The 27,402-nt window shown below is 39.1% G+C and overlaps 1 protein-coding gene across 1 annotated transcript in view; it reads right to left on the minus strand.

Annotated features, from left to right (window-relative positions):
- Window positions 1-4,668: 4,668 nt before the first annotated feature.
- Window positions 4,669-27,402, minus strand: part of LOC130930078 (retinal-specific phospholipid-transporting ATPase ABCA4) — a 71,778-nt gene continuing 49,044 nt past the window's right edge. Inside the window, exons 31-50 of the mRNA XM_057857792.1 lie at window positions 27,000-27,098; window positions 26,462-26,743; window positions 26,335-26,367; window positions 26,156-26,261; window positions 25,998-26,072; window positions 25,724-25,893; window positions 20,924-21,101; window positions 20,741-20,856; window positions 20,320-20,467; window positions 17,916-18,039; window positions 17,510-17,639; window positions 17,105-17,225; window positions 14,851-14,913; window positions 14,628-14,734; window positions 11,038-11,179; window positions 10,647-10,781; window positions 10,468-10,571; window positions 7,619-7,711; window positions 7,173-7,422; window positions 4,669-5,064 (exon numbers count right to left, since the gene is read on the minus strand). Coding sequence (XP_057713775.1) covers window positions 4,948-5,064; window positions 7,173-7,422; window positions 7,619-7,711; window positions 10,468-10,571; window positions 10,647-10,781; window positions 11,038-11,179; window positions 14,628-14,734; window positions 14,851-14,913; window positions 17,105-17,225; window positions 17,510-17,639; window positions 17,916-18,039; window positions 20,320-20,467; window positions 20,741-20,856; window positions 20,924-21,101; window positions 25,724-25,893; window positions 25,998-26,072; window positions 26,156-26,261; window positions 26,335-26,367; window positions 26,462-26,743; window positions 27,000-27,098 — 2,593 coding nt within the window. The 3' untranslated portion in view covers window positions 4,669-4,947. The remainder of the gene's footprint in view (window positions 5,065-7,172; window positions 7,423-7,618; window positions 7,712-10,467; window positions 10,572-10,646; window positions 10,782-11,037; window positions 11,180-14,627; window positions 14,735-14,850; window positions 14,914-17,104; window positions 17,226-17,509; window positions 17,640-17,915; window positions 18,040-20,319; window positions 20,468-20,740; window positions 20,857-20,923; window positions 21,102-25,723; window positions 25,894-25,997; window positions 26,073-26,155; window positions 26,262-26,334; window positions 26,368-26,461; window positions 26,744-26,999; window positions 27,099-27,402) is intronic.

Genomic DNA, 27,402 nt, shown 5'->3' on the forward strand with positions numbered 1-27,402 from the left:
CGAAGGTCTTTACAAACAGAAACACGAAAATATTGCCTCGTTATGAAAGAAATTTCAGGATAGAAGAGGCAAAAATACAGTACAGTAGTGTAAAAGATACGTATGTACTACTTTTGCTTTTAAATATTGTGCCAGCTGCCTACTCATAATCTTTCCCAGCATACTTCAGTAACCCGATTCTTGCCTCCTATTAACCTATTGTTGATGTCGTTTCAATTCATGTATCGCAGTATGATGTTGTGCACAAGTCTCCTCGCATTTTGGTCTCATGAAGAGTTTTTTAAAGCTCACACACGGTTCACCACATCAGAGCACAAGTCTCCTCGCATTTTTGTGTCACGAAGAGTAAAATAGGCGATAGGCACCATCTTGAAAGAGAAGGTAAGATGCTTTATTTTTCTATTGTCCTTTTCATTCATTCATTCATTCATTTTCCATGCCGCTTATTCCTCACGAGGGTCGCGGAGGTGCTGGAGCCTATCCCAGCTAACTTCGGGCAGTAGGCAGGGGACACCCTGAATTCATGACGGTCTATAATCTACTTCATTACAGCTATTAGGAATTAGCTACATGGAATGATTCAACTGTGTTTGGCTGTTTTATTCCTCTTTTACCCCGATTATAAATTTAAATGTGACGTTTCAGTAGTGCTAGCAAACCGATTAATCGATTGAGTGATTACTGAATCAATTAATCGTCATGATTCAATTAATCGATACCACTTTGCCGGAATCGATTAATCGTCACGATTCAATTAATAGCTCCCACGATGCCAGAATCGATTAATCGTCATTAATCGATCGTGTGATACTCGAGTCATCGCTCGACCACCCCATCATATTGATCGCCACGATCCGATTATTTGATGAAGTGATATTTGAATCGATTAATCGACTAAACGATATTCGAATCGATTAATCGATCTAGTGAATCTATGAATCCATCCCGCGATAACAGAATCGGTTAATCGTCGCGATTCAATTAATCGATCAAGCGATAACCGATTCGATCAGTCGATCCTTTGATGCCAGAATCGATTAATCGTCATTTCATTACTCGACCCTGGCGACAGAGTCGATTGATCGCCACGATCTGATCACTCGACCCCGTTGATTACAGAATCGATTAATCGTCACGATTTGAGTAATCACCCCCCGCGATAACAGAATCAGGTAATCATCAGGATTCGATTAATCGATCTGACGATAGCAATTCGATTTGTCGATCTGGCGGTCACTGATTCAATTAATCAATCCCACACTCTCAGAATCGATCCCACAATATCAGAACTGAGTAATCGTCACGATTCGATTAATCGATCTGGCATTCATCGATTCGATTAATCGACCCCATGATAATAGAATCGATGGCGATTCAATAAATCGGGTGATACCTGAGTTGATTAATTGTTACTATTCGATTAATCGACCCGGGGATTAATCGTTACTATTCAATTGATCGATCATGCGCTAACCGATTTGATTAATCGATTCCGCTATGACAGAAATGAATAATCGCCGCTATTCGATTAAGCATTCTCGCGATACCAGAGGCGATTAATCGTCACGATTCCATTAATTGGTCAGGCAATAATCTATTCGATTAGCCAATCCCGCTATGACAGAATCAATTAATCGTCACGATTCGATTAATCGATACAGCTATAACAGAATCCATTAATTTTCGCAATTAATCGATCCGCTATCTCCCTGTCAAATTGATCGCCACGATCCGATTAAGCGGTATTCGAATCGATTAATCGATCAAGTGATAACATATTTGGATTTTTTCCCCCCTTGATAACTAAGCTCAGGATTTTTTTTTTTTTTCAAAAAACGGCAATTTGAAGGTGTCGCGAGAGGTATCTTCTACGCACGAGACTTCCAAGTATCTCGATAACTCACAAGTGCTTGAATTTTGAATAATTTCTTTTCCCTAAGTAACCAATCTCTTGAATTTTTTATTTTCGAAAAATGGAGAGAAAACAATTTAAAAAATAACACTAAATATAAAAATAATTTTGACAAAGTATGAAAATAATTTCAAAAAAGCAACCCTCAAAATTAATTTCTCAGAAAAATGCAAAGTTGGAAAAAATTATTTCAATGAACAACCCCCAAAATAATATCTCAGAAAAACTTTTTTTTTTTTTTTTTTTTTCTCCAAGTGAATACAATACGCCGTAAATTTGCTTTTTTGGAGGATTTTTTTGTTTGTTTTGTATTCTGCTAATCTGTTGCCGTGTTGATGTTGAAAAGGCATCTCACGGTATAAATAAGAAGCTAATCAAAGTAATAAACTTATTCTTCATGACTTTCCATCCGTCCCGACTCGCTCCCAGTGTGTTTCACCTCACAAAAAGCCACTCTAAATGCAAATGACACCGCGTCTCATTCCCTCAAAGCTACAAAACAGGCGGCCGTGAGGTGGCTTGTTTTTTCCTTTGTCAAGGAGACAGTAATTTTTCTTCATGAGGTAATCCAATCACCGTGGGCAAACAACAAATAAAGTAAAACAACTTATTTGACTTTCAAGTGATACAACTGACGTGTGACAAAACTATTTTATCCATATAGATCCATTACTTTTTCTTTTTACCAATTTTTGTTTAACTACATTTTTACACATTTTCCTCAAACACAAAGTGAATAGCATCTGTGTGGGGAAAAAAATCCCTGAAATATGGCATTGTGTCTCAAAACGTTTCTTTAACACACTGACATTTTTTTTTATGTAAAATGCTTTACAAATGAAATTATTATTATTGACTTAAAAACTGCCAATGTTATAAAATAATGTGCTTATCTTCAAGTAAGATCATTTTCTCAACATCGTTTTTTTGGGGGTGCTTATGTACAGTGGGGCAAATAAGTATTTAGTCAACCACTAATTGTGCAAGTTCTCCTACTTGAAAATATTAGAGAGGCCAGTAATTGTCAACATGGGTAAACCTCAACCATGAGAGTCGAATGTGGGGAAAAAAACAGAAAATCACATTGTTTGATTGTTAAAGAATTTATTTGCAAATCATGGTGAAAAAAAGTATTTGGTCAATACCAAAAGTTCATCTCAATACTTTGTTATGTACCCTTTGTTGGCAATAACGGAGACCAAACGTTTTCTATACTTCTTCACAAGTGTTTCACACACTGTTGCTGATATTTTGGCCCATTCCTCCATGCTGATCTCCTCTAGAGCAGTGATGTTTTGGGGCTGTCGTTGGGCAACATGGATTTCAAATCCCTCCACAGATTTTCTATGGGGTTGAGATCTGGAGACTGGCTAGGCCACTCCAGGACCTTGAAATGCTTCTTACGAAGCCATTCCTTTGTTGCCCTGGCTGTGTGTTTGGGATCAGTGTCATGCTGAAAGATCCAGCCACGTCTCATCTTCAATGCCCTTGCTGATGGAAGGAGATTTTCACTCAAAATCTCTCGATACATGGCCGCATTCATTCTTTTCTTTACACAGATCAGTCGTCCTGGTCCCTTTGCAGAAAAACAGCCCCAAAGCATGATGTTTCCATCCCCATGCTTCACAGTGGGTATGGTGTTCTTCGGATGCAGTTCAGTATTCTTTATTCTCCAAACACGAGAACCTGTGTTTCTACCAAAAAGTTCTATTTTGGTTTCATCTGACCATAACCCATTCTCCCAGTCCTCTTCTGGATCACCCAAATGCTCTCTAGCAAACCGCAGACGGGCCTGGACGTGTACTTTCTTCAGCAGGGGGACACGTCTGGCAGTGCAGGATTTGAGTCCTTGGCGGTGCATTGTGTTACTGATAGTAGCTTTTGTTACTGTGGTCCCAGCTCTCTGTACGTCATTCACTAGGTCCCCCCGTGTGGTTCTGTGATTTTTGCTCACCGTTCTTGTTATCATTTTGACACCACGGGGTGAGATCTTGCATGGAGCCCCAGATCTAGGGAGATTATCAGTGGTTTTGTATGTCTTCCATTTTCTAATAATTGCTCCCACAGTTGATTTCTTTACACCAAGCATTTTACCTATTGCAGATTCAGTCTTCCCAGCCTGGTGCGGGTCTACAATTTTGTCTCTGGTGTGCTTCGACAGCTCTTTGGTCTTGGCCATAGTAGAGTTTGGAGTGTGACTGACTGAGTTAATGGACAGGTGTCTTTTATATCGATAATGAGTTAAAACAGGAGCCATTAATACAGGTAACGAGTGGAGCCTCGTTTGACGTCATTAGAAGAAGTTAGACCTCTTTGACAGCCAGAAATCTTGCTTGTTTGTAGGTGACCAACTACTTATTTTCCACAATGATTTGCAAATAAATTCTTTAAAAATCAAATAATGTGATTTTCTGTTTTTTTCCCCACACATTCTGTCTCTCATGGTTGAGGTTTACCCATGTTGACAATTACAGGCCACTCTAATCATTTCAAGTAGGAGAACTTGCACAATTGTTGGTTGACGAAATATTTATTTGCCCCACTGTATACACATATTTTTCAAAATACCGTGTGTAAAATTCTTCTTGGATACAAAAAAAATGATATTATTAATATAAAAAATGCCTTTTCTCCTTAAAAAAAAGAAGAAAAAAAAAAGACAATTTTTTCACTAAAATATAATGAAAGAAGGAAGGATTTGTAGATTATGACTTTAACAACATTTGACACATAAAATTAGGAAAAAAAACAAAACATTTCTGAGTACATAAAGCATCTTGTTTTATTTATAAACCAAAATATGCTCATTTTTTTATCTACACGTGTCTACGCTGCCTTCTCAGGAATATATAATGATGTATTCATTCATTAAACATGAAATATACAATATGCGCTTTCATTTGTACATGTCATATACATAGAAATGTGGCATGCATTAATGCAAACATTGATTAAAAAACACAATCTCAGTGCAGCCTCTGGGATTTGTGAATTCATGTCCATATCCATACATAAGCATGGTTCATGGGTTATTATCAGGTTTTCCTCTTCACAGGCATGATCTTGACATCCTTGCGTCCACCTGCGGTGCGGCGCCGCGACGTGACCACGTCATCTTCTGCCATCTGCTGCTTGGCAAAGTTGACAAACACCTGCAGTACGCGTGCACACACGCACAATCATCCACACCCACAAGTTAGCATCCAGTACAGTATTTCTAAATAACATAAAATACTACACAGAGATAAAATCTCCAAATAAGACACAAAACATTACATAGGACACACAAAAAGTCAGTCAAGTACTAAAGACTGAATAAGTACCAGTTGCATGAGTGAGATGGGGAAAAAAGTATAAAATATAAGAGTATATAATACAAAAAAGGGGGAGGCTGTGTAGATATACACTGCTGGCCAAAAGTATTGGTACCCCTGCAATTACAAATGCTTTGGTATTAATATCTTCCTTGATTTGGCTTGCAATGATAAACACAAAAAAGAAATAGAAAAAAATTAAATCATTATCATTTTACACAAAACTCCAAAAATGGGCCGGACAAAAGTATTGGCACTAGATATGTCCCGATCGATCGGGGTCCGATCACGTCATTTTCAAAGTATCGGAATCTGCAAAAAAATATCGGACATGCCTTTTTTTTAATATATTTATATTTTTTCATTAAATCGTTTTCTAATTGTATTTCACGTTACAGACATAATGTGTTACACTCTTCCAGAGTCTTTAGTTTAAGCTTAAGGTAGGGTTATCAAATTGATCGCGTTAACGGCGAGAATTAATATATATTTTACATTTATCATGTTACAATATTTAACGCAATTAACGCATGCGCTGCAGGACCCACTCACGCATTGTCGCGTTCAATCTATAACGGCCATAGAGTATATAGAGCTATAAGGCAGCGTGTAATGAGTAGAGTGAATTTTGGCAGCCTTTGGAACCTTTTTTTAAATGGCTAAAGCCTTACAAAGTCTTTCTATTCGTGGATCCTTCTCACAGAAAGAATGTTAATAAAGTAAATGCCATCTTGAGGATTTATCGTCATAATAAACAAATACAGTACTAATGTACTGTATGTTGAATGTATATATTCGTCCGAGATTTATTCATTTTTTTCTTAATGCATTGCCAAAATGTATATGATAGGGAAAAAATTATCGGGAATGATTGGAATTGAATCAGGAGCAAAAAAAAAAAAAAAAAAAAAAAGCAATCGGCTCGGGAAATATCGGGATCAGCAGATACTCAAACTAAAACGATCGGATCGGGAGCAAAAAAACATGATCGGAACAACCCTAATTGGCACCCTTTGAAAAATCATGTGATGCTTCTCTAATTTGTGTAATTAACAGCACCTGTTACTTACCTTTGTAAAATAAATGCTAACTGCACTTTTTTTTTTGCTTTTAACCAAGAATCAAGACTGTTTTACGTCCATATCTATTTAAAAAATTGGGGATTTAAGCATTTATTCGCAAGAATTTTCACCAGAAAAGCTCTGTTTACATAAGGCGGCCGCTAGCTCCATTCACTAACAGACTAGCATTGTACTTCGAAATAGTTTTGTAAAATAAATGCTAACTGCACGGTTTTTTTGCTTGTAACCAAGAATCAAGACTGTTATACGTCAATATCTATAAAGAATTCAGGGATTTAAGCATTTATTCACAATAATTTTCCTCGGAATAGCTCTGTTTACCTGAGGCGGCCGCTAGCTACAATCACTAACAGACTAGCATTGTAGTTCGACATACAGGTATGTACATAAAATAAATGCTAACTGCAACTTTTTTAACTTTTTTTTTTTTTGCTTTTAACCAAGAATCAAGACTATTTTACGTCCATATCTATAAAGAATTTAGGGATTTAAGCATTTTATCACAAAAAAAAAAATCGACGAAAAATGCAGGCCCCCTATATATCGGCCCCGCGACCCGTCAATAAATTATGAAGTCAAGGGCTGCCATAGAGTTAACTGAGACACTATTATGGTTGAAGATTTTGGTAGCAACTTGTTGGTTCCTTTTTTTTTTAAATAAACATTTTTAAAACAAAATCTCGATTCTTGGCGTCAGCGTATCGTTAACTTTTTGGGATACAAAGTATCACGATATATCACCATTTCGATATTTTGTCACACCCCTAATTGGGGCACGTAAATTGAAAAATGGTAATAAGTAAGAAAGGTACCCAAACCACAGAAAGAATGAACTACTGTATAAGCAGGTATAGTTTGGCGTACCTGATCTAGCGTAGTCTGCGAGACGGAGTAGTCTTGGATGCAAAGTCTGTCCTTGTTGGAGACGACCAGCTGAAAGATCCTGGCCAGCGACGATGTCGCGATCTGGTACTGCAGTGTGTTGTAATGTTTCTCCCGCCGCACACATGTCGGGAAGCTGCTCACCATGAACTCCTCAACGGGCGCCAGGTCAGGTGATGCGCCCGGTTCGGCTGCTCTGACCTTCAGGGTGAGCACGTAGCCATCTCCAAATCTGTAAAAAGACGGCAGTTACCACTTAGTTCCGGACCCCGAGGCCATTTCAAGAAGCAAAATCATGTTTACAGTGTGAGGGTTGACGTATCCAATACTTAGCATGATGCAGTACATCTGTGTATCCTAAAGGTGGAGCAATGTGTAATTTTGTTGCTTTCCCTTCAATAGAAATAAATAAATACATGTCAGCTTACTTGTATTTGAGGTGCTGGATGGTGCCCAGACACTTGAATGTTCCATTGACCATGATAGCTAGTCGCGTGCACAGGGCCTCGCATTCCTCCATGCTGGTGAACACAAAACAGAACATGAATCTAAAGATGAATCTAATAATTATTAAACTAAAGCCCTCCGATTTTAGGAAATTTCAAATAAGGGAAAAACAAAGTAGAGGAATAAGTGTACCATTGTTTGATAAACTAGCATTGCTAACAAATACAATACTGACCAAATGGAAAGATTGCTATTTTAAGATTTTTTGAATGAACACAACAGGAAGTAATAAACAAGCTATGATTTCCAAAAGATGACATTTCGTATTTTCCGCACTATAAGGCGCACCTAAAAGCCTTCAATTTTCTCAGACGCTGACAGTGCTCCTTATAATCCAATTCACTTTATATATGGATCAATATTGATAAATCAAGGCATGAAATTCCCTTTAGCGCAGCTCCATCTAATGGTATGCATAACACAACCCCAACCCCTTCCAGAGATGGGTAGTAATGCGTTAAATGTACTCCATTACATTTACATGAGTAACTTTTAGAGAAAAATGTACCAAGTATAGTTTGACTAAGACATACTTTTTACTTTTACTCGAGTAGATTAAAGATTAGATTAAACTAGGAACTATTTTCTCTACTAGAGGGCAGGGCACTCATGCTCTTTGGACGAATAATGCTTCATTAATTCTTTCTTTAAGGTTTTTTTTTTTTTTTTTCCTTTGGCTTAGTGTGATTATGTAATGGTTTATTGTACAGTATCATTATAATAACAGGCCATATAGATACGTTTGTGCTGAGAGAAAAAAAAAATCATCAAACAAAATTAAGCAGTTACTCAAAATGTTACTCATTACTTGAGTATTCTTTTCACCGGATACTTTTTTACTTAAGTACATTTAGTAATGCTTTTACTTGAATAATATTATTTTGAAGTAACACTACTCTTACTTGAGTAACATTTTTGGCTACTCTACGCTAATCTAATGATAATATATACAGTGGGGCAAAAAAGTATTTAGTCAACCACCAATTGTGCAAGTTCTCCTACTTGAAAAGATTAGAGAGGCCTGTAATTGTCAACATGGGTAAACTTCAACCATGAGAGACAGAATGTGGAAAAAAAAAAAAATTCATCACATTGTTTGATTTTTAAAGAATTTATTTCCAAATTAGAGTGGAAAATAAGTATTTGGTCACCTACAAACAAGCAAGATTTCTAGCTGTCAAAGAGGTCTAACTTCTAATGAGGTCTAACAAGGCTCCACTCGTTACCTGTATTAATGGTACCTGTTTTAACTCATTATCGGTATAAAAGACACCTGTCCACAAACTCAGTCAGTCACACTCCAAACTCCACTATGGCCAAGAGTCAGAGCTGTCGAAGGACACCAGAGACAAAATTGTGGACCTGCACCAGGCTGGGAAGACTGAATCTGCAAAAGGTAAAACGCTTGGTGTAAAGAAATCAACTGTGGGAGCAATTACTAGAAAATGGAAGACATACAAGACCACTGATAATCTCCCTCGATCTGGGGCACCATGCAAGATCTTACCCCGTGGTGTCAAAATGATAACAAGAACGGTGAGCAAAAATCCCAGAACCACAGGGGGGACCTAGTGAATGACCTACAGAGAGCTGGGACCACAGTAACAAAGGCTACTATCAGTAATACAATGCGCCGCCAGGGACTCAAATCCTGCACTGCCAGACGTGTCCCCCTGCTAAAGAAAGTACGCGTCCAGGCCGGTCTGCGGTTCAATAGAGAGCATTTGGATGATCCAGAAGAGGACTGGGAGAATGTGTAATGGTCAGATGAAACCAAAATAGAATTTTTTGGTAGAAACACAGGTTCTTCTTTCTGAAGGAGAAAGAATACTGAATTGCATCTGAAGAACACCATACCCACTGTGAAGCATGGGGGTGGAAACATCATGCTTTGGGGCTGTTTTTCTGCAAAGGGACCAGGACGGCTGATCTGTGTAAAGGAAAGAATGAATGGGGCCATGTATCGAGAGATTTTGAGTGAAAATCTCCTTCCATCAGCAAGGGCACTGAAGATGAGACGTGGCTGGGTCTTTCAGCATGACAATGATCCCAAACACACAGCCAGGGCAACAAAGGAGTCGCTTCGTACGAAGAATTTCAAGGTCCTGGAGTGGCTTAGCCAGTCTCCAGATTTCAACCCCATAGAAAATCTATGGAGGGAGTTGAAAGTCCGTGTTGCTCAACGACAGCCCCAAAACATCACTGGTCTAGAGGAGATCTGCATGGAGGAATGGGCCAAAATACCAGCAACAGTGTGTGAAAAAGCTTGTGAAGAGTTACAGAAAACGTTTGGCCTCCGTTATTGCCCACAAAGGGTACATAACAAAGTATTGAGATGAACTTTTGGTATTGACCAAATACGTATTTTCCACCATGATTTGCAAAAAAATTCTTTAAAAATTAAACAATGTGATTTTCTGTTTTTTTCCACATTCTGTCTCTCATGGTTGAGGTTTACCCATGTTGACAATTACAGGCCTCTCTTATATTTTCAAGTGGGAGAACTTGCACAATTAGTGGTTGACTAAATACTTATTTGCCCCACTGTATATATAATTAATATTTAAAATTTTAAATTAAAAACCAAACTAGAAAATAATAACCATGGTAAAATATATAATCTGACCCCTACTACGACTTCTACTGAGCCTTATTTTGCAGTGTGCCCTATATATGAAAAACGTTTTAAAAAGAGCCATTCATTCAAGCCTTATACTCCGATACACCTTATATATTCCGGATAATACGGTGAGTGGCGGCATCACCCAACCTGTGTGATGTCAGCACGACGGCACGGCCATCCCGAATGACACTAAGAATGGCGTTCCACAGGAAGCGACGAGAATGCGGGTCCATGCCAGTTGTAGGTTCGTCCTGAAAATCAAACAGTTACCCTAAAAGAAAAATAATAAATGGATAGAATTTCAAGGTGCTGATTACCCGACTTACCAATAGAACTAACGCAGGGCAACCGATCATGGCAATAGCGGTGGACAGTTTGCGTTTGTTGCCGCCGCTGTAGGTGCCGGCGCAGCGGCCTGCGTACTCCGACAATCCCAATTTTTGGATGCCCCACTCGGCCACCTTTTAAATGGAATGATATTTAGCTTAATATACAGAATAACCACAGAGTTTAACCCTGCCATAAGATGGCAAACACTAGCATTGTCTAGATAAAGCTCTTACACAATTTTAACAAACTGTAGTTTCTTTACACTAAGTAAAGCACTAATTTATTTAAGTAAAGTTAAGTCACTCGTTTTAAAGTAGGACCTTGGCATGAGCATATAAAATAGAAGAGTTTTTCATCAAATAATATAGTCGGGGCCCTCGCACTCACCCTTGGGATCTCGTCCTCTGGGACCCCTCTCAGGCGGGCATATAGGTATAGGTGCTCTCTGCCTGTCAGGAGTTCGTCAATGGCGTCAAATTGCGGGCAGTAACCCATGTTCTGGTGCACGTCCAGCATCTTTTTGAGGATGCTGCGACACAACATGGCAAGGTATCACTCACAGTTACATGAGTTAATGTGCTGACTGTAAATTTGAATTATTTGTCTTTCTATTCAGTGTTAAGGCAGAAAAATTTTGCCCCAAACCCATTTTTAATGCTCTACTACCATTTGTTTCCCTTTTTTCACATCCATGTGTTAACCTTCAAGATAATTATAATTTATCCCACTCATATTAGATTTAGTGTTACCTTCCAAAATAAGGAATGGCTTAAAATATGGAAAATTGGTGCTAAAATAACGATCAACAAGAGGAGGCCACTGCACATTTATTCAGCAACTAATGCAATACATCTTGGGGTAGCCAACGCAATATTATATTTATTTATTCATTCATTCGTTAACCTAATCTAAACCCAAAACAACCCTATTTCAAACTTAATTCAGGTAAATCCTACAACTTTGGCGCCTTTGCTCAAACAAGTGAATGTCTACTCCAATAATAAATCACAAGGTTGCCAATTACACTGTTCTGTTGTGTGTGAAATTTACAAGCCGTTTATTCTCACTTTACCTTAACCTTAAACTAACCAGCCCTTACATTACCAACACTTAACACCAGTGGTGGAATGTCACGAAGTACTTTGTTACTGTACTTAAGTACATTTTTGTGTGCATCTGTACTTTACTTAAGTACAAATATGAAGTGGTACTTTTTACTTTTACTTCACTACATTTTACAGCACGTAGCTGTACTTTTTACTTCACTACTTTTCAAATTGTATTACACGTTACTTTTGTTTGTTTTTTTTCTCTTTGTAATTAGCGTAACGCAGGAATGCTATTTTCAGACCGTGACGTCACCGTCGTAAACCGGAAGTGGGTCAACATACAGTAGAAGCGCCCTCGCATACAACCCATGTTAGTACTGCTTGCTGCCGGTAATTTTTCAAAAAAGAACATGACGAATAAACAATGCTGCTATGGAGCTTGCAGAAACGACTCTAGCCATTACGACATATGAAGGATGTTTTCTTCATACGTTTCCCGAAGCCAAAAAAAGAGGAAAAAAATGTGAACTGGAATGGATCAACTTGTGCGGACGTCCAAAAGACCAGTTTAACGCCAGCAAGGTGAAGCCTTTCACCTTCATATGCAGTTAACATTTTGTTGGGGGCCATGGTCCGACAGAAGACGAAGAGATAAGCCATTTTGATATCTTTACTTATTTTTTTTTTAGCGTGCCGTTTTGCCGCGCTGCTTCTGTCTGACAATGAATGACCTGAAAAAATTAAAATGGTATCTGACTGCCACGGTTGTTACCTTTTCTGTTGTAAAAAAAAAAAAAAACTTTAATAAGGGGAAAGTGTAAATAAGTTATAGAAATAAGATTTTTTATTAATGAAAAAATTAAAAGTTTTCATTGGCTGTCAATGAGCAGCATTTGTGATCGCTACACAAAAATAGCAATGTAAATTACCTGCAAAAAAGGTCAGAGATGTAAGACAATCAGAGGATATAATATATAAGAAAGACAGGGCATATGGTGGTAAAGGATAGCTTGTTAAAACAGGAGAATGTTATTGTCAGTGGCGTAAGGCAATGCAAACAAGAAAAAGGTGTCAATAAAAAAGCTATCTCTGGATCAGGTCGGCTTTTTTCCCGTCTTTTTCAGCCTTTGACACTCAACCCATCTCTAACTGAACATTTGTAGGTTCTTCCACATCTTTACCAGTGAATTTGGCAACAGGGACATAATTTTCGGACAGAATTAGTAGGTTTAGCTCAGTAAACATCCTGTTCGTACACTATTTACTAGAGATGTCACGATCGATCGGGATGCCGATCGATCGGGTCCGATCACGTAATTTTCAAAGTATCGGAATTGGCAAAAAATATCGGCCATGTTTTTTTTTTTATATATCTATTTTTATTAATTAAATCGTTTTCTAATTGTATTTAAAGTTACAGACATAATATGTTACACTCATCCAGACTCTTTAGTTTAGGCTTAAGGTAGGGTTATCAAATTTATCCCAATAACAGCAGTAATAAGTTTTTTTTAAATGTATCACGTTAAAAAATTTAACGCAATTAATGCATGCGTTGCACGACCCACTCACGCATTGTCGCGCTCAATCTGTAATGGCGCCATTTTATATAGAGAGATAAAAGGCAGCATAAAATAAGTAGAGTGAATGTTGGCAGCCTTTGGAGGCTTGTTTTAAATAGCTAAAGCCTTACAATCCCTCTCCCTACGATTAGATATATCATGGGAAGCAATGTGGGGAAGCAAGGTCGCATTTGATCTTTTTCTTAACACCTTATGTTATTTCCCAACGCAGAGAAGATATATCAATTGCTAGCACGACGCACAGTCATGGTTCCACTTCCCATCATGCATTGGGGCATGGCTGCAATATCAATCACTGAAAGCTCAACAAATGCACTAGATGGCAATATTTAGTCACAATATACAAAGTCACAAGTCTTTCTATCCGTGGATCCCTCTCACAGAAAGAATGTTAATAATGTAAATGCCATATTGAGGATTTATTGTCATAATAAACAAATACAGTACTTATGTACTGTATGTTGAATGTATATATTCGTCCGAGTTTTATTCATTTTTTTCTTAATACATTGCCAAAATGTATATGATGGGGCAAAATTATCGGGAATGATTGGAATTGAATCGGGAGCAAAAAAAAAAGCAATCGGATTGAGAAATATCGGGATCGGCGGATACTCAAACTAAAACGATCGGGATCGGATCGGGAGCAAAAAAACATGATCGGAACAACCCTACTATTTACATACATTTAGCATTAAGGACTAACGCGAGCTTGACCCGCCTAGTAACAGTTGCTAACGTCATAAATATTAATGAGCAAAAGTGACGTGTTGCATGCGGTACGCCATTCATAGTTTCGTTTTCATGCCTCCAGCGCAATTGATAAGCCCTGTGCAACGATATTGCAATTGAGCAATAGCGGCAGCAACACAACTACAAGGAGATGAACTAGGCAGGTGAACAAGAAATCGAGCAGAAAAGCACAACAACAGTGAGAGCGCCTTCAGACGGGTGTTGTGCTGCCACTCTTGTACTGTAGGTGGGGGTATGAACCCGATAGTTGCTTGCAATCTGCCATTAACTAAATTCTGAGGGTTTTTTGAGCTTGTTAAGCTTCTGTCTACATTGTAGTCAATTTTATTGCTTGTTTTTTTTTCCCATTCTGCTGTTTTAAAAAGTGAAAAAGAAAATGGTAATATTGTGGGTGCAAAAGTTCTGTATACATGTTGTCTTTTAACTGACATTTATCGTTGCGTCAGGCAAGTACTGTTTTTTTTCTTAGATACTTGTACTTAAGCATTTTTTTGGCCCTTTTTTGGCCCTGCATTTGTACTTTTACTTAAGTAAAAAAAAAAGTGAGTACTTCATCCACCACTGCTTAACACTAAGGCTTTTAATTTTGTACCTGTAACCAACCACGGTGGCATCCCCTGAGCTGACGTCGGTGTCGCCTGTCAACATTTTGAAGGTGGTTGTTTTGCCGGCTCCATTGAAACCTAAAAGTCCGAAACACTGAAAGGACAAAATATGCGTTTTATCTATGCAAGCTTAGTTGCTAATAATGACAAACAAAAGAGTGAAGTATGCATTGCTTTCAACAAAAAAAAGTATAAAGCTAGCAAACTTACCTCTCCAGCAGGAACACCCACACAAATCCTGTCGACCGCTGGCCTCTTCCTGCCCACATACGTCTGAAGGGGAAAAACAACACATGTGATCTAATTTCCTATTAACTCATTTGCTCCCAAAAACGTATAAAGAAATTCTATTTTTAATTGTTTCAGCGTCCCGAAGACGTATTTATACGTTTTTTAGGGGGTTTTTTTCACAAGAAACATCTCTAGGTTCTAATGCAACTTAACTCCAAAGCACGATGCTGAATATCCATTTTAAAGCAATAAAACTGGCCACTGGAGGGCAGTAGCGCATTCGGTAGGACCTGCAACTAGAGATGTGCCGATCGATCGGGTCCGATCACGTCATTTTCAAAGTATCGGAATCGGCAAAAAAATATCGGACATGCCTTTTTTAAATATATATATATATTTTTTTTTTAATCAAATTGCTTTTTAATTGTATTTAACGTTACAGACATAATATGTTACACTCATCCAGAGTCTTTAGTTTAGGCTTAAGGTAGGGTTATCAAATTTATCCCGATAACGGCGGTAAATTTTTTAAAAATGTATCACTTTAAAATATTTAACGCAATTAATACATGCACTGCACGTCCCACTCACGCATTGTCACGTTCAATCTGTAATGGCGCCGTTTTACATATATATAGAGCTAAAAGACAGCGTTAAATGAGTAGAGTGACTTTTGGCACCCTTTGGAGCCTTTTTTTAATTGGCTAAAGCCTTACAATCCCTCTCCCTTCGATTAGAAACATCGTGGGAAGCAATGTGGGGAAGAAAGGTAGTAATAGATCTTTTTCTTAGCACCCTATGTTATTTCCCAATGCAGAGAGGATATATCAATTGGTAGCACTACGCACAGTCATGGTTGCACTTCCCATCATGCATTTGGGCATGGCTACAGTATCATTTACTGAAAGCTCAACAAATACACTAGATGGCAATATTTAGTCACAATATACAAAGTCACATTTATCCTTTAAGAATTACAAGTCTTTCGATCTGTGGATCCCTCTCACAGAAAGAATGTTAATAATGTAAATGCCATCTTGAGGATTTATTGTCATAATAAACAAATACAGTACTTATGTACTGTATGTTGAATGTATATATTCGTCCGAGTTTTATTCATTTTTTTCTCAATGCATTGCCAAAATGAATATGATCGGGAAAAATTATCGGGAATGATTGGAATTGAATCGGGAGCAAAAAAAAAAAAGAGCAAAAAAAAAAAAAAAAAAAGCAATCGGATCGGGAAATATCGGGATCGGCAGATACTCAAACTAAAACGATCGGGATCGGATCGGGACTCTACCCGCAACCCGATTCAACAGAACGAACGGCCGGGCCGCACGGCCGGGGTGCCTGCCAAAGACGACTAAATGGACGACCAGGATGACGTCCAGGATGCTAGGCAGACGACCAAGCAGAACAACTGGGCGGACACCCAGGATGCCAGTGGTTGGACGACCGAGCAGAACGACCGGGACCACCAGTGCAGCAGACGATGCCGTTGAGTTCGTGCTGCTCGCCGAGCAGAGCCCGCGCCACCGTGCTCGGCCGCTCGCGTCCCCCGCTACCCTCCAATGTCCCACGACTCAGCCGGAAACGCGCACAGCCAAACCAGTTCCCCCCAGGAACACAACATGCCTCACACAAATTCCCCGGGCGAACTCCACCACGAGGCAGTGGTCATCACAAAAGAAAGACTCAAAAAACTCCATCTTAATGAGACAAGCGGCGATGAGGGAAAAGTTTACCCCGGCTCAGTTCAATAGTTCAGTTATGTGTCAATAAATTGTTACTTTGCTATCAAAAGCTCTATTTGTCTTGTTGTTTATGTTATTTTGTGGAAGGAAAACATTATTCAGATGTGTAGGATGTCACAAAAGCAAAAAATAGCTGTGTTAAAGTCAAAGTTATGTTTGAAATGTATGCTTTTACAAAAAGCTCAATTTCTCTTTTCTTTCTTCTGAAATTGGAAAATTGCTCAAACTAAGCTATTTTCTAATGCTGATTTCCAAAGAATGGAAAAAGATATGAACTAACTTTTCCTGCTGAAAGAAGAGAGTCTAATCTTTCTTTTGGTGGGTTCCATGTTTATATAGCAATAGAACAGAATTTTCTGTGGGCCTTGCAAAATCAGTCAAAATCCAGTAAAACTGCCTTGAGCCAAGGGGGTTGCCCCAGTGGAAATGGCTAGGAGGGAATGAGTTAATTACTAAGAAACACATTCTTCAATTACCTTGGAGAGGTCTTGTATGTGCAAGATGTCCGACTTGCTACCGCCATCGTAGATTCTTTTTCGCTCACACGCTACGTCGTCGTCTTCGTCTGCTACCGGGCTCAACTTAGCATCTGATATCCTACGAGTAGTGTTCATAGAAATATTAATTATTTTTTATTTAGTTATTCTTTTTATTCTGTGTTTTCAAGTACTTATACTAAAACATTCTAATTGGTTTACTTTGTTGAACAATTTATTATTCCAAAACTAATTTGTCACGTTGGAAATAACGTAAACCCATTTGCCCTTGAGTGAAACTATTGCCAAGATAAAACTGTGCAGCTAATTTTTATGAGGTCACGTTTTAACACTTGAAAATACTGTATATTAACAAATGATTAATCGTCATTTCAATTTATATACCAGTGGTTCAGGAAGAAGCGGTATTGGATGAGGAGGTTGAGAGTGAAATAAACAAAACCTTCCACCGCCATGAAGCAAACATTTCGGCCCACTAAGTCCCATCGGAAAGGGTTGTCGATGTGCTCCTCGCCTGCCCAAAAAAACCAAATAAATAAATAACAAACTCAGTTTCACTGGTGATGATTCAATAAAGAGAAAGCAGTGGATGTTAACATCAGCCTAACAGTCTGAAAATAGATCTACACATACGTTTATCAACATATTTCATTATCAAATGAATATTTTCATGAAAAGTTTTGTTTTAAAGAACACAATGTGTTGACGATTGGAAGTGGTGGGTGCTGTCCTATCATCCTTTTTGACCAGCCACCACTGGACTGCAGTCACGCGTATAAAAAGTCATTACCGAAGCGAGCGTAGACATCGGTGACAGCCTGATTCATGGCCATGTCGATGAGGCCACGTCCTAGACAGAAATGAGGGAACACCAGCAAGCCTTTCTTCAGCCACTCGTTGAACATGAGCAAGGACTAGTGACACAGACAAAAACCTGCATGAACACTCCAGCTACGACAATCAACGCAACATTATTTATATAACTGTAATACAGTCCCTGATAAAAGTCTTGTCGCTTATCCGTTTTGTAGAAAGAATTGCTGATAACCTGACTTTTAATTATTCAATTGGTTTCAGAAATGGCTCATATGAAAGCTAAGACCCTCCCAAATGACGTTGAATATACAAAAATAATATTTGTTTCACTGAAAAAAGATTTATCATTTAATCAAGACATAAAGGTCCAATTTTGGCAAGACAAAAGTTTTGTTGCTTACAGAAAGTAGTGTGAAAATTGACCAAAAAATGTACTTATAACACCATTTACCATTCAAATACAGCAATATGTTACATAACATAAGCGAATTAAGTAGTGGTGCTGTGAGATCCAAATTTAATATTTTGTATGACTCCCATGGGCTTGAAGGACTGCTTCCATGCGGTTCGGCAAGGATTCATACATGTCATTAGGAACATCAAAGAAAGCAGTCTTGCATGCCTCCCAGACTTTATCAACATTCTTGGGTTTCGTCTTCCATGCTCCCTCTTTCATCCTACCCCAGACATGCTCAATGATGTTCATGTCTGGTGACTGGGCTGGACAGTCCTGGAGGATCTTGATCTTCTTTGCCTTAAGGAACTTTGAGGTAGAGATTGAAGTATGCGATGGAGCACCATCCTGCTGCAGAATGTGCCCCTTTTTATGGCTAGGAATGTAAGGGGCAGCTAAGATTTGTTGATATTTCAGACTCTTTATGTTGCCTTCCACCCTGCAGATCTCTTGCACACCCTCATACTGGATGTAACCCCACACCATGATTTTGCCGCTACCAAACTTCACTGTTTTCTGAGTGAATCTCGGATCCATGCGGGCTCCGGTAGGTCTCCTGCAATATTTGCGGCGACTGTGGTGTACTTCAATGGAAGATTCATCTGAAAAATCCACCTTTTGCCACAAAACAGTGAAGTTTGGTGGTCAAGATCCTCCAGGACTGGGCAGCCCAGTCACCAGACATGAACATCATTGAGCATGTCTGGGGTAGGATGAAAGAGGAAGCCTGGCAGACGAAACCCTAGAATGTTGATGAACTCTGGGAGGCATGCAAGAATGCTTTCTTTGATGTTCCTGATGACTTGTATGAATCCTTGCCGAACCGCATGGATGCAGTTCTTCAAGCCCATGGAAGTCATACAAAATATCAAATTTGGATCTCACAGCACCACTACTTAATTCGGTTATGTTATGTAACTTATTTTTGTATTTGAAGTACATTTTTTGTTCAATTTTCACACTACTTTCTGTAGGCGACCAAACTTTTGTCTTGCCAAAATTTGACCTTTATGTCTTGATTAAATGATAAATCTTTTTTCAGTGAAATAAATATATTTTTGTACATTCAACATCATTTGGGAGGGTCTTAGCGTTCATATGAGTTTTTGTTAGATTTCTCTGACTTTTTATCCAGTATTTTGCTAAGCTGGGATAGAATTATAATTGCAGGGGATTTTAATATACATGTTGATGATGACGGTGACTCTCTTTGTAAGGCTTTTAATGACCTACTAGATGGCACTGGCTTCATTCAAAATGTAAATAAACCAACTCATAGTCACAAGCAGACCCTGGACCTGATTTTAACCTACGGTACGGAGATTAGTAATCTTAGTGTCCATCCCCACAACCCCGTACTGTCTGATCATTTTCTAATTACATTTCAGTTTGTGCTTCAAGATAATCCGTCACTAGTGACTAGAACTCAGATGAAAAGGACATTATGTGATCGCTTTGTTTCAGAGTATAAACAGATAATCCAGCCAATATTTGCCTCCATGTCATCTGATTATGAAGGAATAATGTCCGGCCCTGCTGTTAATGACGAGTTTGTTGATAGTGTTATGTAGTGTTATGTCTGGAGTTTTGGGAGTTTTTCCTTGCCGACATGGAGGGTTTAAGGATGGGGGATACCCAGGACTTGAATTTATTTATTCATCTTTGTTGCTTCATTTGCTGTTTCTGATTGTGTAACATATTGCCTCTGCAAAGCCCTTTGAGACAACATTGTTGTGATCCAGGGCTTTACAAATAAAATTGAATTGAATTGAATTGAATTGAACTGAATTGAATTGAATTGATTTTTTTAAACCAATTGAATAATTAAAAGTAAGGTTGGTTAACTTATTAACAATTGTTTCTACAAAATGGATCAGCGACAAGACTTTTGTCAGGGACTGTAGGGTATTATGCTTAGACTTACGCGGTTGTTGTCAAAGAGCTCCAGAATGAAAGTGACCGCACTGCTGTTTATGCCAATGAACAGGTTGAGGCATGACAGAGACACGTATGCAGTGCTCGGGATGTTAAATAGGTATGACATGGGGTACATCATGGGGGTCACGGACCACCTGAAAACACAATACAGTGCTATCAATGGGTATAGAACAGGAAATTATGGAAACATAACCACTGTTTTATCACTGCTAGCACCACCAGTTATAACGGTTTGGATGTCTATCTCCATCAGTATCAACCGATAATTGTCTCTAAAGACCAGGAGTAGAAGTAGAGAAGCTTTAGACATTCCTACACCCCCTCCCCAAAAACGTAACAGATGAAAAAAACACATCACCAAAGAGGGGAGTAGTCTTACTACTACGTAGTGAACGTCATAGTATTACCCGTAGAGCAGAAGTAGTGCTACAAGGGCAGGCAGGTTGGACGGTGAGGTGTAGCACTTTTTGTCAAATGCCATGAAGATGGCGACTACCATGGCGGCACTAATGGAGTAATTCACCTGGGAGAAATGTTGATGGTAAAAATGACAGCAATCTTTAAAAAGACCAGTGCTGGATTCCTCTCACCATGTCCCAGAAGAAATTGGCCAGCCAATAGATGAAAGGGCTAACACCGCTGACAAACTGCAAGTGCTTGGCTTTTGTTGCGCGTTCCTGGATGAGGTAGAGGACAAAGCTGGCTGGGATGAAGGACATGGCAAAGATTACGCAGATGGCCACCACTGCATTCACGGATGTGCTCAACCTGACAAGAAAAAAAAAACTGATCATGCCAATCCGAAAGTCAGCAGTGTTATTGTTTGATATCTTGTTATACTAACAGTCAACTTATTGGTATTGTATCCAATCTCATTAGCGTGTTGAAATGGTACAGTGGTATGATGTACAGTGATCCCTCGCTACTTTGCGCCCTCAGTCCATCGCAGATTTTTATTGAATCAAAAAAAAAAAAAAAAAAAAAAAACAGATGAGCTTTCCATAGCCAATCGCGTGGTCTCTCTCTCCCTGCTCGTTCTTGGTCAGGCAGTGAGTGCACTGGAGTTGCTCATTAAAGTTTACAAGGATTTACAGACGTTGATGTTTGATGTTGCCAGAGAACCGAGCTTCAAAGGGCCACATGCGTCAATCCTCATTTAACCTGTTAAACAGTTGCTGTGGCAACTCATTGTGTGTATGTAAGCAGCTTTGGATTTGGGTGGACTCACTCAATGAAGCATTTAATAAAGCCAAGCATTTTTCTGCTTTATTCCTGTTTAAAAATAATTTAGTGAGACAGTTGCATGTTTGAAACTTATCATGATTATTACATTTAAAGTGCTTAAAAAACATTTATTAAAATATATTTATACATACGTTTTGTTTTGTTTTTTATTATACTTTGTGGGAAAAAAAATATAAAATACTAATAATAACTAACCCTGCAAGCAGGACTCAACGGGCCCTCGGGAGTCCTGTGTTGATTTCTCCTATTTCTTTTCGGTGATTTTTTTGGGGGGTCATTAGTTGTTTTTTTTTCCCTTCGAGGAGGAGTCGGTCTCATAAAAAAGGCAATTTCCTGCTCCCAGCAGGGGCGCCAGGCCTAATGGGTGATACTTCAATGAAGTCGAGTTCAGGCTGGGATACATCACGTACATGCCAAATATGAAAAAGATTGAACGTTGTATGGGGGAGTTATTAGTCATTTTCTGAATTTGGTGTTTTGTCAAAAAATGTCAGACTTTGGCACCCCATCGACTTTGGAACGATGAAAAATACATCGTATCTTTTTTTCTCCTACAAATGAAGTAGCAGAGTGTTAAGCAACAGCCTTAATGAGTCAAAGCAGTTCTTCACTCAGGCATGAAAATGGGTCAGGGGTTAAAAAGGTGAGATGGGTGTGGAGGAAGTATGTTCCAGCACACTGTACACCCCAACAAAATATTGCGCTCTGTCGACCCACACTGTGTTTCAGCAGGGCCGTGCAGAGACCGGTGGAGGGGCGGGTGCTCGTAGATCAAAAGGGGCACATGAACAAGTATTTAATACACCTTAAAACAACATAACTTCAATTTTAACCAGCTTTAGATAATAATTGGATGCGACTGTGACATACTTTAATTGGGAAGGGGCAACAGTGAATAGAAATCAAAACTGTCATCAACACTTTCTGGCTGTGACTCAGTCAGTCTGCCTCTTTTCTTCCTTCAACCTCTGCATCAAAACTTCCTTCCTCAACTTGTTCATCTGAGAACAAACCACATCAGATGGTCACTGAGCCACAAACAGCACAGTTTTCTCAAAAGTATAATTTCATTATTATCCATACTTAACAACAACTGATTAATAAAGCAATGACATAAAATCTTATAGAAAAATAGCATTGTAATTGTGTTTATAAATGTATTTAATACCCGACTATCCTTGCAAACTTGTTCTTACCAGGTCTGCCTTTAGCAGCCTCATCCAACTCCTTTTTTTATCCCTCAATCTCCTTTCCCTACGAGGCATGTCTATGGAATGAAATATAAATATACAAAAAAAACAACAACAAAAAAACAGACTCCCCGGTGGCTTTTAGTTTTAAAGCTTTCTTAAGTTCTTTCTCTCTCAATAACGATGGAGGTAGATTTGTGTTTTTATTATTCAATCAAAAAACAAAGTTACTTCTATCAAAAACAAAGTTGCTTCAATCAAAATACAGTATATACTTTTAATCCCAAAAAAGTCACTTCAATAAAAAAAAATATTTTTGATTGCAAAAATAAATTTGAGACAAAAAAAAGCATTTGAAAACTATTTTTCTTGATTGAAACAAATTTTTCCATTGAAGTAATGTTGTTTTGCGTTTGGGCCACATTTTGGCTAGGACATTTGTGTCTTTATTATTTAATCGAATAAGTTGCTTCAAACAAAAAAATATATATAAAAAGAAAAACTTTGCACATGTGTCAATCACCGTTTAACAAAGCCTGAGAGGGTTTGAGTAGACTCACTATGAAGCTTTTAATAAAGCCAAGCATTTTCTTACTACTTTATTCTTGTTTAAAAATAATTCGGTGGGGCAGTAACATGTTTAAAACTTATCATAATTCTTACATTTTGAAGTGCTTGAAAACCATTTATAAATGATACTTTGGTGAAAAACGTGAAAAAACATGTCTTATATATATGTATCTTTTTTCCAATGTAAAATCTGAATAAATACATTGAACATGCACAAAAAAATGGGGGGGCGCTACTTCGCGGTTTTCACTTATTGCGGCAGGTTCTGGTCCCCATTAACCGCGAAAAACGAGGGATCCCTGTATTTCTGAAAAGCTTTAAGAAGCAAGAGTCATTCCCACCACTCGTCGGGCCGGTGTTGTGCCGACACCGGCCGTCAGCTCAAGTCCCAGCCGAAAATAACGCCTCTCAGGTGGACGACAGGAGCGATACGAGGCGCCCCCCTCCATCCGAGAGCATGCCGCTTAATTTGACTCAACAGTGTGTTTCTTCATTTATATTACCGCTAAATACACAAGCTCGACGCCAATTTAACGGGAGCTATTGTTTTTTCATGGGAGATTTGGCTAGCTCTGGCAGTGTTCAACGCAAGCTGCAACGAATGGCAGTAACTTTTTTATATCGCAAAATGTGAAAACGATTGAAACCATTACTCACCAAATTCAATCTGCTGGCAAATACAGGCAAGTGTGTATGCTGCGCTCTGAGCTACCCCGGTGTGGATAAGGCCTGCTTTTTGTTTGAGCAGCTTTGCAACGCAACCAAAGGCTCTCCGCGCACTCCATGTACACGCGTAAGGAGTGCGCACGTTTGGAATAATGGAACGCAGCTTGGGCCGATGATTGGTTCTCGTCAGTTAAAGAACCGCTTTCTTAAGTGCTCAGTTTACGTACTAAGTTAATCACATGATGATAATAATAATAATAATTAAATAAAACCTCCCGACCCCCCCACCCCTCCTCCCAAAAAGAATTTCTCCTCGGATCTACGCACTTCACGTAGGTCGCCCTTTTTGACTTCAAAACGGCGAATTTCGCCGAAAGGTGAGAAATTTTCATGCCTGTTCACTGCTGTCATCAGATGAACCAATTTATCCCTAATATATTTCATAGAAAAGTACATAGTATTTTTTTCTCCCACAGAAGAAGTAGTTTTATCCCTAATATATGTCATTGAAAAGTACTTAGTATTTTTTTCTCCCACAGAAGAAGTAGCAGAGTGTGAACCCTAAACCCTAACACAAAAAAAAAAAATGCCCCACACAGGTCAGCCCGTGAATGAAAACTCACCATTTTGGTATGTGCAAATTTTAGTGAGTTTTCGAACATGTTCAGAACTTCAAATTGGCCATTTTCATTTGCCCTGAAGAAGCCCTAACCCTAATCCTCAAATAAGCCTGAATTTGGTACTCCGCCCAGGTCAGGCCCGTGAATGAAAAGTCACCATTTTGATAACTTAACATCTCATATGTCTCATGAAGAGTCTCACCAATTTTGAGGAAGATCTAACTAACTGCCTCAGCGCAATGGTCTTAAACGTGCACCCTGGTTTTCAACAAAAATGGCATGTTTTTCAATATTCAATCCAAAATACCCAATTTCCTGTTGGGTTTGGAATATGGGTGCAAGAGACTTTTTGAAGCATTTTGGCCCAAGGTATCGACTCCCCAAATTTCATCGCACTACGTTGAAAAAACCTAAATGGAGAGGCCTTTTTTAAAAATTCCAGGGGGCGCCACTGAGCCATTTTTTGACATTTTTTCACAACGTTGCCAAATTATCGAAATTTTCACGAATCCGCATGTTTGTGCAAATTTTGGTGAGTTTTTGAGCATGTTAAGACCTGCAAATGGGCCATTTTCATTTGCCATGAAGAAAGAATAATAATAATCCTTTGCAGAACAATAGGAACTTTGCACCATGTTGGTGCTCAGGCCCTAATATTTTTTTTTGGGGGGGGTGGGCGCTACTTCACGGTTTTTCACGTATCGCGGCAGGTTCTGGTCCCCATTAACAGCGAAAAACGGGCCAACTGCACAGCAGCAGGCCAACTGTTAGTATGTTAGCATTCCATCATATACTGTATCTCCACAGCAGTGTTGGAAACGCCAACTACTTCTGTTTTGTCCGAGTCTAGGGAAAGCCAGGACACAACACAGGTCATAACACACCTCATTTAATTCATTCATTCTGCAGCTCAAAAGCTTTAGAGCATTAGTGACTGTCTACTAATGAACACTACAGGTCTTCACAAGATGTTGGAGTACTAACGGTTGTCATTGTGAAAATATTCCATGTTATGTATTGTCAAGTTAACTTATTTCTACAGGTAAGGGCTTTTTTGTTTGTTTGTTTAATTAATGACTGTACGAGGCTCAACACTCACACAGTGACCTCTGAGAGCTGCTCCTTGGTAAGGTTCAGTGGGTGGTTGAGGGCGGTGATGCCAAACTCAATGGGCTTGGCACTGGTGGGCAGGAAAGCCCTCAGGATAGCGTTATTAGCCACATTCATGAAGGCCACCATGGCGTGCCAGCCTTTGTTGTTGTACCACACCTGTCATTGAAGACAATTAACAACTTCCGTCACAAGCATTAAAACTTTTAAGTCTTGTAAAGGTGCGCTACATTTATTGACATATTTCATCATACAATGCTCACCTTTATGTTAAATTCACTCTCCATATATCTTAAGAAAGGGCCGAGTTCCCGCAGTGCTGCTCTAGAATGTGGACCCTGCAAAAAACAATGTTCATGATTAGCGGGCGTAGAAATGTCCATCAAATGACATGCTCTTCGTTAATGAGGGGACTCGTTACCGCAGTAACATTAAGCATTTGTCCAAGTTGTTGGAAAACATTTCCGATATCTCTAGGCTCCACATCTAGGATGGGAAGCTGTCCTCCAACGGACAGGCCGCCATACCTGTGGAAAGAATCCAATCAGCAAGGACGCATTGTACTAATTATTTAATGACAATAGATACTTGTGTAGTTACCTTTGCTCATTGACCCAGTATTTGCTCTTTAAACTGTGTGATGGGTCAGAAAGAATTTAGACAGATTGAATTTAGAAAATAATGTAAACTTTGGCCTCAGGCATAAAACAAAATGGTGTGTATTCACCTTGTTCTGATGAGACTCGGGTAGGTTTTTACTAGGAAGTCGGAAATGTTGCGCTCAGTTAGATCCATCATGGTGTCCCCAGTGATCTCAAGACGTTGCAGCGGTGGGAGGCCCCCGGCCCCAGCAGGACAGATGGGCATCATGGTCAGCTTTTTGCTGCTGCTGCACAGGCAGGAGGGCGACGGGTTCCTTTGGTTCCACTCGGGACTCTGCAGAATGTTCCCTGTCACGGCATCGACATCGGGACGTTGCCACTCAGACGCCTCGCCGTTACAGGGCATCCTGGACAAGATTAACATAGCTTGTGCTACAGATGAATGTTGAGATGGGAGTGCTTTTTACACAGACCTTTCACAAAATAAGAAAAATTCAACTGTTTTGACAATGTATGACTACCTTATCTCGAGTTGACCGATTAAAAAAAGAATATCTTTATAGTAATATAAACTCCAATGTAGAATCAAAGCTATCGTGCTATGTGTGACAATGCACACTATTGCTATTCAGTATCACTGCCTACACCACCAGTGGTTCTCACCCCAGTGGTTCCCCCTGCATGCAACGGGTTCCGAGGCCCGGTCGCCTCAAGAAGCGTTCAGTGAAGTGCCTCATGGCCGGGTCTGAAGGTTGTTCATTGCTGCAACGGGTAGAAACAATTTTTTAAAAAGTCATCTAAATATTCTGGCTCAATGCTTCGAAAAAACAAAGAGCATCTAAACCAAGGGTTTCAAACTCATTTTGGTTTGCGGGCCGCATTTATGGCAAATATATTTTATTTGGGCAGGACTACTTTATTTTTCGCCAAATAAATTAATTCATTGGCTGCCATTGACATCGCTAGACATTAGGGGTGTAACGGTACACAAAAATCTTGGTTCGGTACGTACCTCGGTTTTGAGGTCACGGTTCGGTTCATTTTCGGTACAGTAAGAAAACAAAAT

This window comes from Corythoichthys intestinalis, chromosome 14 (genome assembly GCF_030265065.1).
Source record: "Corythoichthys intestinalis isolate RoL2023-P3 chromosome 14, ASM3026506v1, whole genome shotgun sequence".
NCBI lineage: Eukaryota > Metazoa > Chordata > Actinopteri > Syngnathiformes > Syngnathidae > Corythoichthys > Corythoichthys intestinalis.